Here is a 14,852-nt window from a genome sequence, read left to right as displayed (position 1 = left end):
ACCAAAATTTGAGCGTTTGCCTATACTGAAGTTTGTCATTAATTTTACAGGACAAGCTTGGAATCAGCACTCTGAAAGGAAAAAAAATAACCATTGATTATTCTTAGTAACTGGTCAAAGGACATGCATTTACCTTGTGTGTTACAATTTCTCAAGAACTTTTTCTGTAATTGAAAGCATGGCCTCAGAATGTCCAGATACATCAGCAGTACAGATTTTCAGAAGGAGAGTAACCCAAGTGAGAAGTATGTGCTTTACATACCGTGTTGAAATAGGCTAAGAAGGATTTTAACTCAGTACTCACTTTTCTCAAAACGTGTTTTTATTTTTAAAAAAACCTTCCAAGTTTCCTGGCATTAAAAGCAACACTTTTGCTCTCTAACACCAGCAGACAGAATAACTTTATGGAGAAGCACCACCCCCTCAACTTTATTTCCTGTAATACAACATAAATGCATCTCTCCTGATCCCCAGCACAGACATACGTACGCATAAACAGAGCCATGAAAGAGCTGTGCTCTGACTGTTTTCCTGAGTTTTCCATCGTGATCTACAGTGAAATGCTGGCATTATTCAAGTCAGGACTATAGTGTTTGCTTTGTTCCACCATTCTTAACACAGGCATAGTTATTTCATACTCTTGGGAATATTTTGCTTGACGACCTTTATAAAAAAAGAACTAAGCTGTGCAGCTCTTTAACTGAGTGTTTACATTCCTACTTTTTTCACTATTTCAGAATATAAGAATAGTGCATGAGGCCTTAATGTGAAAGCAGGGAAAAAAAAAAAAAAACAGAGAAGCCAGTAATTCTTCCAAAACCATCTATTTTCTAAACTGTAAAAGGAAAAATTATGGGACTCTCAAACCTGTTTCATAAACATATGCACCTTCAAAAAGATTCCACAGCTTACAGAGGTAATTAAATATATTTTGCAAGAGATGCTTCTTTCTAAACTACTTACCTATTTTGCTGTTAAACCAGTATCTACTGAAGCTTTGCAAGAGGGGGAGATGATGGTAATTAATGCATTCAAGTAACTACTCTTCTGTCTTCGGGAAAAAGAACTGTGGAGACCTGTGAAGAATGTACAGGCTTTCTATTGAAAGAGTGCACGCCATAAATATTTATAACAGTCTTTGGCAATATGCTAATCCAAGGCAAGTAATTTTCCCTCTCTCAGAAAGAATCATGAAAAAACAATTAAGGTGATTTAATTACTGCCATGCACAGACAGCAGATTTTGAACTCTTGACAGATGAACATTCATCACAGTGCCAATGTTACCCTAACCCCATAGCACAAGACTCTGAACAGAATGGACAATTAAACCTAGATCATTCCCCTTACCTTCCTGCAGTACTTTGGGCTGGATCCAAATCCCTGGGAAGCCAATGGGAGCAGAAGCCAGACTTTCCAAGTACTGACTGAAAGCTCCAATTTTAAATAAAACAGAAGTAGTTTTCATGCAAGCTTACAGATCTTCATGGCACCAAAGTAAATTTAGCTTCACAGCCCTTTCCTGAATCATTTAAATCTGAATTTAAAAGTAAATGTACATGGCAAAAAAAATTCTTAAGGAAGATTTACATTTTATGTCCTTCACAGTTACCCCTGCAGAATTTCAACTATTAAACTTTCTTCATTTATATACACCTATAAAACCATTTGGCAGGTATTCCTACCATAAGTCCTTAATCCATGATGGGGGAACAGAAATCTGCATACAATAAAAATCTTTGGAGCTGGAGTTCTCCCAAAAGTGCAATACATCTTAAATTTCTTATTTAGGTTAGGGGAGAGAGCATGTTTATGAGAACATATTCCAAAAGTTATGCTTTGAATCTTTATGAAATACATTAACAGTAATGCAACCAAATGGAAAGAATGCTTCACTTAACATTTTAATCTACTGGCCTTTAGATTTTAATGGAATTTTAAAGACTTAATTTTGATTATATTCCTTTGAGAATAATGTTGCAATTATGCCATGTGTCTCAACCTATGGCCAGGAGCAGGAGCCCTAGGGTTTGCTGATGTGGGCTTGCTAGCCTTTGGTCCAATACATGGTCCAATTGGATTTTTACAACTGCTGCCCAGTGTAATCTTTGATAAAGCCTTGCATTTCCATAGCCCTCAGGAACCTCAGCTATGAAAACACAGATAACTGTGAGTAGGCTGTCTTTGAACCCTGCTTTGGAAATCTATGCTTATGTAAAATCCCAAGAGTACAGAAATGTACTGCCTATCAAAAACTGAGTATGTCTGACTCCCATCAAGAGGTTTTCCCCTTCCTTTCACAAAAATAAATTCTTAATAACAAATAAAAGCACTTCACCAGGTATCAAAGCACAAAAATGTTGTGCTTTAATTAACAGAATTGGTAAGATTTTCAATTGGCACTGAATTTCTGAAGCACTCAGAAGGTTTTACTGTCTAGCCTCAGTAAGTACTTTCTTGCATTTCGAATTTCAGTTCACACATCTGAAAAGCAAGTAGAAATGTCACATATTCTGAATGTCAATGTTTACAGTGGACCAAAGAACATTTCCAGGTGCCTATCACTAGGCACAGCTAGCCAGGATTCTTCATGATACCACCTCTGCCCAGACACAGCCATCAGAATATGGCTGCTCCTTTAAATTCTGTTAAGGAGAGATTGCTCCCTTCCTTTTTCTGGCGATGTTTCCTTCTTCTCTGACGCAACTAATCAACTAAGCACAGAATAAGGAATGGGCTTCAGAAATCCTAAATATTACATTGTACTTAAATGAAGGATCAATCTTGACACTGCACTAAGAGCGCACTATTTCACTGATGCAGCAATCTGAAGAAAACCTGGTATGAAATAGCCTATCCCCATGTAAAATCCTGTAATCCTGTAATGCATGATAGACTTAAAACAAACTTGTGTAGGGAAACAGCAGGGTTCACTATTCTCCCTAAAAACCTTTTTGGTGAGAGTTCACATGTAACTTGAAGGACAACAGTACAAACTTCTGTTTGCCTGCACGAAACTCTCCCTCTGTGCATTGTCAGAGCAATTGATACAGTCTAACAGCAGAATGGTTTCCGAAATAATTAAACACCGTCTTGTCTCTGGCTGTATTCTCACACTGTGGTGTATGCACAGGCTTTTTTGGGGGGAGGGAGGACAGGCTGTGTTTCAGCAGCAGTGCACATGTGAGCAGAACTGCAGCACCTTTAGCCTGACACTCCCTCTGCTTCGCCTCTTTCCCCCAGCAGACTCCCTGCTTTTAGCTCTGGGTCTGTTCCAGCCATCTCAAAAGGCAGGCTAGCTGTAGGCTTGAAAATGTTCTCAAGTATGGGGAATCCTATCAAGAAGCTATTTTTTCTAATGTTAGGATAGCCTTTAAGATGTTTTACATCTTCAGGGGAAATGAAGACCTAAGAAATCTCGCATTATGCTCTGTTTCTAAAAAGGAAAATGCCATTCCATGGTCTTATGGAAGACTATACATCCACATCAGGGCATTTTCTGCATTCTGGCAATTGTTCTTCATTAACCAAAAATAACCCATATTTTGAGATACTGTATCAAAAGAAAACAAGAAAAGTCAAAGTTGCAGAAGAATCCCAACAAAATTTGACTGTAACCTACCTACTTTCCACCCATGCTAGTAAAGCTTCTTCACACCACAGCTCTGCTCAAGATGCCTGTCACAGACTCAGAGGGTGATTTGCCTTACGGTTCTGGCAGGATAACTGTCATTTTCAGCTACAGCCCTAAACACTGCTTACAGATGGGATCATCCCTGGTCAGGACATACACACCACAGGTTGCAAAACTGTGAAGCCTGCTGCTACATTTTGCTAAATAGAAAAAGAAAAAGAAAAAAAAAAAAAAAGAAAATAAGTGTAATGGTGAGCTTTATCACTTTTTTTAAAACTTTTTTTTTATTCTTACAAACCCATTTGCATTGGTAGTTTTTGCTTAATTTCAAGAGTTGGGACACCAGCAGTAGTCAACCTCTAGGCTTGCAGTGCAAGAGTGAAGACTATAAAAACAATTCAAGTGTCCAGCGCCATAAAGTCCAGCTGTGTGCACAACAAAGTTCTTTCCCAGCAACATACAAATACAGAAAAATATGTAGCAAAAAAAGCTGAATAAATTATAAATACTTGAGAAATGTGCTGGGAAATGTAACATAAGGAGAATTGAACTAAGGCACTTGTTTCCATGTGTTACTGAGGACACCCACTCTGTATGGCAGCGTCACTTCTCAGTGAGAAGGGTCATCCAAACCAGACCCAAATCTGAAAATACAGAACCATGTACGAGACAGACACCATCTTTCACTTCACAGTGCACAACTCAAAGGTGTTACCAAAGTTCTCCTGATAAACACAGCATCAGCGAGTATTTTAACTCCTCCTTTGTCCCAGTTTTAGACTCCTCGGTTGTGTGAAAAGAAGTCACCAGTCTATTTTAAGCAAAAACATTTCTGCACAAGTCCCTGTTGGCTGCTATTAGCCAGACAGGATCTACATGCGAGCCTGGGGAGCTGTATCGAAGTGTGTTGAGTGACAAAAACCAGGGCAGCCCAGTCCAGCCCCAGATCCAGCCCCAAAACAGAGTGCCTGCTGTTCAGAGCTGCCGCAGCCATGGCAAAGGTGGGACGAGCACGCAAGCCTGTCACGGGTTTGACAGGTGCTCACAACAGTGAATCATATTGTTATGGAGTCCACTGAACTAAAAGAAAGTAACAAAAAAAGGACAAAGCACACCATTGCTGTCGCAGTACTGTGTCTTTCAAATGGATCTGAGAACGGGAAAACTGGGACCCTAAATTAAATCTTTAGCGAACACGCCACCAAGTTTTCACACGAGTGCTCTTGACTAATTGGGTAAGTGGAGTCAAGCCCAAATCAAGACCTCAAAAATTCACTTCAAGAGGGAAAAAGCAAAGCCCACGCTACTCAGCCTCCTTGCTCTCTCTCAAAAAAAAAAAAACCAAAAAACCAGGAGAAACATTCCACAAGCCACAGCAATGCGAGCCTACGCACATCCATGTTTCGCCGGCAGAAACTGAAGCTCCCGCTTTAAAACCACCAGACTTGGGGCAGTCTCCGGACGGGGCCCTCGGCGCGCTGGCTGTCTCCCTGTCGAGCCGGGACTCACTCTGGGCGCGGAGTGCGGCCGCCTGCCCCGGCCCGGCCGGGTCCCCTCGGCTCCCCTGCCCGGCCGGGTCCCCTCGGCTCCCCGGCCCGGCCGGCGTCAGTAGCGAGGTGCGGCGGGGGCCGGCGGGGCGGCGGCGGGGCCGCCCCCGGGGCAGCCGCAGCAGCGCAGCGTGTAGTTGCGGCCGCCGTTGTTGTCCCAGAACTCGCCCTGCGGGCTGCGGTAGCGGATGGCGAAGTGCAGGGCCGAGCCCTCCCGCAGGCTCGGCGGGACGCACAGGGTGAAGCCGTAGCGCTCGGCCGGCGGCTCGGGGGGCAGGGGCGCGGCCGGGACGTCCACGAAGGAGAGCCACTCGTTGAAGGTGTAGCGCACCGTCACCTCCCTGGGGCCGGGGCCGCCCAGCACTTGCACGGTGCCCCGCACGTCGGTGGGGGCCGCGGGCCGCCCCAGGCGCTCCAGGCAGACCCGCTGCCGCCGCAGCCGCTCGGCGCTGGGCTCCCCGCCCTCGGGGAAGTCGGGCACCAGCAGCAGCGCGGGCGGCGGAGGGTCGGCGCCGGGCTGCGGCGGGTCCCGCTCCTCGCCGGGCGGGCTCTGCAGGTGCGACAGCGCGGCGGGCGGCACCTGCGGCTCCTCGGCGTCGCTGAAGTGCTTGACGCTGGCGAGGCTCAGCCCCAGCGAGTCGGCGAACTGCACCCGCTTCTTGCACTTGCCGCAACAATCTTCGCCCGCCGCCGCTTCCCCCTCCTCTTCCTCCTCCTCCCCCTCCTCCTGCCGCTCGCCCGGGCCGGGGGACGGCGGCCGCCCGCAGCGGCGCAGCTCCAGCAGCACCAGCCGCTCCCCCGCCGCCTCCCGCTTGGCGTCGCGGGGCACCGTCGGGGCCGCGCCGCGGAGCCGCCGCTCCTCGGCCGCCAGCTCCTGCCGCGGGCGTGCGGGGCTCGCCATGGCGGGGCGCCCCGCTGGGCCCGTCCCGGCCGCCCCTGTGCCGGCAGCGGACGGGCCGGCACCGCTTTATCCGGCGCCCCCGCCGCAGGCCCCGGGCTGGGGGCGCGCCCCCCCGCCGGCCCCGGAGCCTCCCCGCGGGGCCGGGGCGGGACCTCCCCGGACGGGCAACGCGGAAAGAGCCGCGACGGGCGGCCCCGCACGTCCTCCCGCCCCCGGGGGCCGCCGTTACCAGGGCGCGGAGCAGCGAGCAGCGAGCAACGCTCCCGGTTTTACGGGCTTGGAGGAGAGAGGCGTCCCGCGGGGCCCCCGGGGTCCCCCCGCCGCCGCGCCCCGCACAACCAGGCTGGGGGGCTGCTTCGTTATTCCTTTCATTGATTATTTGTTATTGTTGTCATTATCACCGTCGTCGTTATTTAGGCTTCCACCCGCCGGAGGTTCACCGAAGAAAGAGCCCGGAGGGTCAGGATTAAGCAGGAGCCCCCCATGCTGGCATCACCGAGGGGCTCCATCCATTCAGGGAACGGGAGGCGGTGGGCGTTGAGCGGCCCCTCGGGACCGGGGCTGAGCCGCCGCCCTCTCCGCCGGCCTGGGCGTAAGATAGGCTGCGTGCTCCCCGTGAGCCGCGCTCGTCTGCTGCTGGGAGTTTGTCAGACCCCCGGCTTTTTTGTGTAAACCACCTTCCACCCATCCTAACTGCAGAGAAAATCTTTGAGACCAGAGCTCGAGGACAAAGCCCCAAAGGTAAAACAAACTCCACAGGTATTAACTTTTTAAAGTACAGTGTGTTTTGTAAGCAAATCTCTCTTTTTTACTCACACCGGTACTAACTGTACTGTGACTTGTATAAAATCAAGCCCAAAGGCTCAGAAGGCATACATGTGTGCACAAACACCCTTTTAGAATGCTAGGCTATCTCCAAAGTCTCTAATTAAAGAGAAAATCAAGAGGGAAAACAAAACACAGGTATTGCCCCTAAATAAATAACGTAGTACCCCTCTCAGTTTTATTTTATAGGCATATTTATTTCATAGCATAGTAAGCAGAATCCTTTTAACAACATATTTTTATAAGTAGGATGAGGGCCATATCTGAGAAGTTTCCAAACTTGGTTCTATACTTTGTGCATGCCACAGCTATTGTCTGGGGTGATTTGCATGGATGATTGCAAAAATACTACATTTTTAAACTTCTCTCCATTCTTTTTCTCATGGAAGAGACAACAAAAAGCATATGCAGACAACCCAGTGCTTTTTGAAGCAACATACTCCTACTATGGATTTAGCAAGGAGGTTTTTTGTTTGTTTTGCATAGGTTGTTTTATTTTTAGCATCAGTCTGGTTGCCAAAAAGCAGCCTCGCAGTGTGAGTGAATACACTGCAGTTCAACTGAGTGTGCACTCTGGGTCTCGCAGGGGAATGAATGTCAAAGCAGCAGAAACATCACCAAAGAGTTTTCTTAGCAGACACTGCCGTGAACATGTTCTTACTACACCTTGATGGAAGAGCTGCACAGCGAGCAGTTCCTTGGGAGTGCCAGATAATCTGACTGCTCGACATTTCTTTGGCGTTTGGTTTAGGGCATTGCAAGAAGAGGAAAGAAGGACAAACATCCTGGCTGGTGCCTGCTGTGCTGATGGAAAACACGATGAACACCAGTTTGCCATCAGCTGCTGATCACCAGCTCTGTGGGAGCTGCCACGTTCAGCAGGCTGTTGGCTAAACCCTTAATGGGAGTGTTCCTTTGCCTTGTCCACTCCATGGGATCTGGTGTGCCACCATTTCAGCTCTTTGAAGTTGAAGCAACCAGCCTCAGCTTCATGGCTGAGGTCCTGAGTTGTTCAGCTGAGCTCTGTGGTGCAACACAGGAAGAGGAACACAATTATCCTCTTCCTGGACGTGGCAGCAAAGGTGCTGGTGTCACCTGTTTGCATCATCACTCCCCACCTGCTGGTGTCTCTAGCAGAGTAGTGGATGCCAATTTTGGGTCTCTACCAAACACTCTCCTGTTATGTAACATTCACTGTGGTGAAAACAGGTTGCAAGCACTTTCTTTCTCGTGCCTGGAAGTGAGACCTCCTCACCTGCCTGTCTAAGGCTTGTGGCACCTCAAATTCCAAGCTGGAAAGAGGAAAAATGGAAAGATGATGTGTAGGATTAGGGTGCTTAGTCCTTAAAATATATTCAAGAACGCTTACCTAAAATACAACACTGCTACTTTAATTTCTTGAAGTGCTATCTATTATATGGTGAGGAAAGCAGAAATGAAGAAACCAGCCCTTACTTCCTCATGTGGAAGCTATCCCAGCTTGCCAAATCATTAACAAATGTTTTAAGCAGCAAAGGGAAGAAATTGCACCATTTGCTCATAAGGCAAAATCATTTGGACTACTAGAAATTTCAGAGTAATGTTAAAAGTTTAAGCAAAATAAGGGACAGCAAAAAGAGAAAACAACTGTAAATATTGGTAAGACTTAAGTAATATGATAGCAATTAATACACATTTCTTGTATGTTCCATAACTGGAAGACAGGCCTGCAAAAAGAACTACAATTCATAGAAAATAAGCAAAAGCAATTATGCCAACATAAATCCATATTGCAGGAAAATAATTAAAATCAGGCAATTAGTGGCACACAAATTCATATTTTAGTGGGAATCAATTGCTACCATTTTGAAAGGAGTAATTTAAAATCAGATAAACCTTTAGAACAGATGTTCAACTACACAGCAAACCCTGCCAGAGGACATTAGTTAAGGAGGCACTTAGTGTTCTGTGTTTTAAAATGGCCACCCCTAAAAGAATGGTGCAACCTGGGTCTTGGGCTTCTAAGTACTATTTACCAGATTTGCTGTTAAAGAAAATGTTGTGAAAAAAAACTGAGGGATTTCCTAGTAAAGAGAGATAGCATTATTAGCAGCCATGAGGCTTTTTTGCATTCTCTGAGCTTGGACCAGATATGTTTAGGGTTATTAACTACACACAGGATCAACACAGCACTTTCTTTCTTTTCCTTGCTTCTCTTTCACAACTTCCCAACTTGACCCCATCCTGCAGTCAGCAAGCGCATTTTGCAGAAGCATTTGCATCCTAAGATGATTACTGAAAATGACATTAAAAAAAAAAGAATGTGAAAATTATTGGTAAGCAATCCATGGTATTGCTTTTCAATTCTTACTATGATTGCATGGGAACGTATTTCTCAGGAGTCATTACATCAGGGATTTTGTGTTGGAGCTGTATTTGATATGGAGCTCAATAAATTGGTCAAGCTGTTTGGACTGATAGTTGTTGTAATTTGAACAGAAAATTAACATGAAAAAGATTGTTTGCAGACACCCAGAGTCAAGTAACTGGAGGAATCTGTGGATTCAACTCAACCACACAATGTAAAACAGAAACCCATTCAAATATGGTTCATCATTTCCTTTAATGCACTTTTCATATTACCTTCAACATTCAAACCCAAAGCTAGCAGATTTTCCAGTTAGCCCAAGGTAAAGTATTCAATTTTTGGATGTACCTAGTTCAAATATGCCAGATCTCTCCAATTTCCTACTTAGGTGTCAGATCTCCCATGACAATAGCTTGTCAGAAAATGTGAATGAGTCATAACTCTTAAGCCCTATGAAACAATTTACAGGGATTTAGAAATAGGCAGGGATTATCACAGTTCACACACAAAATTAATACCACCTTTTTAAAATGCTAGCAGCATTCTTTCAAACAATATTCTTGCTTTGCTTTGAAAATTATATAGCCCTTTACCCTGGTTTTAGCAGTCGTGGGTTTTGTACAAAAATTCCAGCAAGGATATTATTAGCCTCTTCAATGATTAAAAATAATAAATTTAAAAAAAAAAAAGATGCTTCCTATCCCATGTGAAATTCCAGCTTCTCTGTGTTTCTAATAATGGTGAAATTTTATTATGTCTATGGGGATGGTCAAACACTGAATAAAAAAGTCATTGAGTCTATACAATATGAATAGAAATTATTCAGATGTTAGATTATTAGACCTAATTTTCTTCTTTATGCAGGAAAACCAAGCTGCTCTACTTCAAGAAGGTATGCATTAGATCCATAATGGGTAAAGTACTGAAATGGAAGCAAACAGATGAAAGTGATTACTTTAATTTCCAAATCTTAAATACAAATATTTAAATGTAATTTCTGCATGATGCCCAGCAAGCAAAACCCTTTAGACCTTTGAGTCTCTCAGATAGCACTTTTAGATATCTCTGCTGTATATGTTTTTTTGTATCTTAGCAGACTTTCATCTGATGCTCCTAATGAGATTAAATGCATGAAAATACATTTATTCAGTTTTTCTGAACTACAGCAATGGCTTTGTTTCCCATAATTATGTTGAATATCCTTTTCAATTACTTTGAATTACTTGAATATCCTTTTTAATTAATATCAAGTCTTTGGCAGTAAGGCAAGGTATGTCTCTTCATTTGGGTGAAATGCTGACCTCCTTGAAGGTGGAATTTTGTCACTGATTCAGTAGGTCCAAGATTTCCCTACATCTGGTGTAAAATCATGGCCATTCTTCATGACAAGTAAATATATAGTAATGTCACAAAGGAATCTAAATTTGGAATGAAATTAGCATTAACTGTGTCAAAACCATGTTGCACAAAAGCTTCCCATTCACTAAGATTTCAGAAGTATTGCTTTGGTCTTGTGGTTCATGAGGTTGTCAAGATTGGTTCAATACCTTTTGTATTTATAAAGTATTTTTCTAAACCTTTTATGTTCATGTACACAGAAAATCTTAGGCCATTTGTCAATCTTTTAATCAGTAAATTATATGGTGATAAAAACCCCCTCCCATGTACAAGTTGTCATCCTGCCTTCCTCATAGAAATGTTGTTGCATTTCAACAATTTAACTCAAATAAACAGTCTCTGAAAAGGAAAAGTTTTGATTACCAGTGAGAAAAAATGGTTTCAGCTTCCAAAGGGTATTCACAGCATAGGAGTTGAAAAGGGTTTTGTTTTATGGGTTTTGTTTGTTTTAATGTGGATCTCCAGAAAGTTGCAGAACCACATCTCTTTCAAAAGTTTCTGATGAACACTAGGATCCAGGTTCTCACATGTAAAACCTCTATGTTTGTATGGGGTTTTGTTTGGCTGGTTTGGGGTTTTCTTTTCAATCTCAGAAAAGTATAATTTGATAAAATTCTTGCCCTACATTATGCTAGTATATTGTTTTGGACTTCAGTGAGAAAGAAGCTCAATCATACCCAGAGTAGGTTGATATAAAGGGCATTCTACCCCCAAAACTATTGCTAAAGTATTAAAATAATTAACTTTTTTGTTTGCCTTATTTCTTAAGTTGCTGAATTTTGCTCCTACCCTGCCACCTAGCAGCCTGCTCTTGGAAAAAATAACCCAATGTCTTCTTAAAATTCTGTAAGGAAACTTACTCAGACAGAAAATGTTTACCTCTTGTCTAAGGACACTCAGAAATTCCAAATGCTTGGCATACCCTCCAAAATTAACTACTGGAAAGGATATAAAACATGACAAAACAACACATTTCTAGATCAGCTTTTTGAGCTGTTAGCACATGAACATTACATGTCTGAGTCATTAGATTTCCCTCTCACCTACAGCATTAGATTTTTTTATTCATTGGAAATGCAACATGAAAATGGAAAACAACATGAACTTGTACCCACATTAATTCTGTTTTGTCATTTTGTGTTTGCCTTTGTTACAAGCAGCAAGGCGCAGAGCTCGCTCAAAATCAATAGTGGCATGAACTCACTTGGTCTCTCCCAGGACAACAGAATTTGCCAGCTGGTCCTTCCAGAATTTGCCAGAAGGACCTTCATGACGTTGGCTGGCAAAACCTTGCTGGTCTTTAGAGTTGTGTTTGACGTGGCACAGAGGAACACGAACCTTACCTCATCAGCTCAGATATGTCCTTTTGGAAAATAGAGTTGGGCAATCTAACCTGTTCTAAGGACTCCTGGCTAGTGCAGGCCAACCTGTCCAGTCCAGCAGTCACAGCTGGGTAAGTTGTACATCAGTCCCATTTCTTGGGTTAAAATGGCAATAGGCTTCCAAACAATCTTGCTGTATAAATGCTGCATTAAAATTTGTTGGCTTCAATGTGTGCTTTTTCACGCTGTCAAAAGAGGAATTAATTCAACCCTGTCTCTCTGCATTTTCCCAGACTGCCTCAATTACAGTCAGCTCTCAATAGCTTAGCTATGATACCAGATAGCAAAACAGGTATCTGATAGAATATATCCTGTAAAGAGAGAGTATTGTAAATGCAGATTAATCCAGCAGGAAGAAATGATGATGTCTGACTCAGTTCAGAAGGCTGAATGATTTCTTTATTATAACTATGCTAAAATACATTAATGTACTATATAAATGAAGATACTAAAACTACATACCTACTTTCTCTAACTACCATATCTAACTCATGACCCTGTTCCCAAGAGTCCAGACACAGGTGGATTGGATTGCCAATCAGGCTCAAACAGTCCTCACCAGAATCCAATCAAGCAATCATCCCAGGTAAACAATTCTCCAAACACATTCCACATGAGAAAAACAAGGAGCAGAAATAGAAATTGTTTTATCTTTTTTTCTCTCTGTGCACCTCTAGGAAAAATCCTGAGAGAGAAATGTCCCTGTGACCAGAGAGAATGTTTATCACAGTAATTAATATTGATTCTCATGACTTATGAACATCACAGCTTCATTTGATGTATATATAAACCAGTGGCTAGGAATCTGTCACAAAATACAGTACTGCTAAAAGCACACAAGGAGACTTTGGAGTTGAATTTCGGTGAATAAAATAGATTATGTAGTGGGCAGGATACAGAGAGATTTGCTTTTCTGAAGAATGTTAATAGTTTTTTACAGTAAGAAAGAAAAAAGAGCAGAAATATGTGCTGCTTTGATATTACTGTACCATTCTAATAAGCGAGCCTGTACTTGAAACCTCTCAAGTGCATAAACAAGAAACAGGACTACATGATAGAGCCTAACCCTGTAAAAGCAAAGGACTGGCACAATAGCTGTCATTAACAGTACACAAATAAAAGTTGCTGAAGTAGCCATCTATGAATGCAGGGATTCTTAGTCCTGCATCACCAGAAATAAAAATAGAAAGAGAGATGTCTATTTAATGGATTATAAAAACAGGTAAAGTCCCACAGTCCCAGTGAGTTCAGTTCCACAGCTTCAGCACCTTCAGCAGGAAAGGCAGAAAAGAAGCTCCATCTGGTGGTGTGGCTGATTGACATTGCTTTTCAGTTTTGTCTGATTGCATATACATTCCTCTCCAGCAATAAAATGAAAAATTGAAATACCATGTAAAATATCACCTGTCCCACAAATGGAATCAGTGTTATCTAACACTTTAAAATCAGAAAACATTCTAAAACCAGGACTTTCTATTTGAAGCAAGTCAGAGTTGAAGCTTTTCAATACAAGGCATACATGATCCTGTCACAGTAGTAATCTAACTAACATAAAAGGGTGCATTGGCACACTTCCAAGAGGTAACATGCTGCAATCTGGGATGGGGAGAAAAAAGGCAAGAATCACTGGTTAAAGGATGAAGGAGGTGTGTGAACATGATGTCAGGGTTGCTGCTGCATCTATATCATATAGCAGTTATTATTATTACTATTTGCAAAGAATTGCTGAAGTGATGCTGGTGGTCAGGATTTGACCTAAACTTCCAAGCAATTTTAGCAAGTATTCTAAGTGTCAGTGTATATGATTTCAGGAAAGTCACTGCTTTGTGGGATTGGGAAACATGTTCCCCCAAGTTGATGTGATAAAATGTTATAAACATAGTAAAGTGTAAACCTAATTGGGTAGATGATACTAGGTAGAACCACTGAAGTTCTATGCTTACTTTCACGCACAAATTCAAGTCTGCTACTTGTCCTTCAAGAACCAATGGCAATCTCTCTCAAGACATGCTCCTAGTCCAAGTTTGTGTTAAACAACAATTTTAAATACAGATACACATAAACTTTATCCTGCAAACTCAGGTAAATAAAATACACTTTGTCACTTTGGCAACTCTTTTGTAGTGCCCACAATTCAATGGGCAATATGCTGCATTTCATCAAATCAATGTATCGTTACTTCTTTTCCTAAATAGTAGAACAGATCCTAGTATTAATTACCCACCAAAAAAATCCATGTTACAAGAATGATGGGAATACAGATTCAAGCATCAATATACTGAAAATTGCCTGAAGTCACATTGCCTTTATAACCAAATGCAGCCTTTTTTTTTTTTTTTTTAGCCCATCACTAAGGTTACAGCCTTTAATTATGCTTTTTTAGGCCATTTTTCTTTCAGGACTGTCTCGTTAAGCACATAAGATAGACAGCTACTTAATGGTGTTGTCATTGCCTTCCTCCACATTGCTCAATGTGTAGCTGCAGGCCTGACTTATTGAACAGTATTCCAGTCCTGTTCTGAAGATGTGATTGGATTTCCTCATGGGATCCTCCATTGTGTTCAGCATCACAGTATTTTCAAGTGCTTCAGAAACAGTAGACTACTATGAGATGAAGTATTCCTGATTTTCAGCATTAGAGAGCTGAGCTGCAGAGGTCAAGGTAAAAAGTGCCCCTTTATTCTAAATGCTCATTTTGGAAATGTGCAACTTGACTTTCAAAATTGCTTACAAGAATAGAAGATTTTTCATGGACTCAGCAGATTACTCCTTTTGATTTCAGCTAGAGCTCAGTACCTCTGAAATCTGACTGCTTGGGT

The 14,852-nt window shown here is 42.6% G+C and overlaps 1 protein-coding gene across 1 annotated transcript; it reads right to left on the bottom strand.

Moving 5' to 3' along the window:
* Positions 1–300: 300 nt before the first annotated feature.
* On the bottom strand, positions 301–6,279 carry PPP1R3G (protein phosphatase 1 regulatory subunit 3G). The gene has a single exon (XM_021534965.3). It carries the CDS (start codon positions 6,079–6,081, stop codon positions 5,239–5,241), a length of 843 nt encoding a protein of 280 aa, XP_021390640.1. The 5' UTR covers positions 6,082–6,279; the 3' UTR covers positions 301–5,238.
* Between the last annotated feature and the right edge of the window lie 8,573 nt (positions 6,280–14,852).

This window comes from Lonchura striata, chromosome 2 (assembly GCF_050655825.1).
Source record: "Lonchura striata isolate lonStrDom1 chromosome 2, ASM5065582v1, whole genome shotgun sequence".
Taxonomy (NCBI): domain Eukaryota; kingdom Metazoa; phylum Chordata; class Aves; order Passeriformes; family Estrildidae; genus Lonchura; species Lonchura striata.
This window is presented reverse-complemented; position numbering and strand designations above follow the sequence as displayed.

What these genes read in the sequence shown, in the direction of transcription:
- PPP1R3G (XM_021534965.3), bottom strand. Translation starts at nt 6,081, where the DNA reads ATGGCGAGCCCCGCACGCCCGCGGCAGGAGCTGGCGGCCGAGGAGCGG.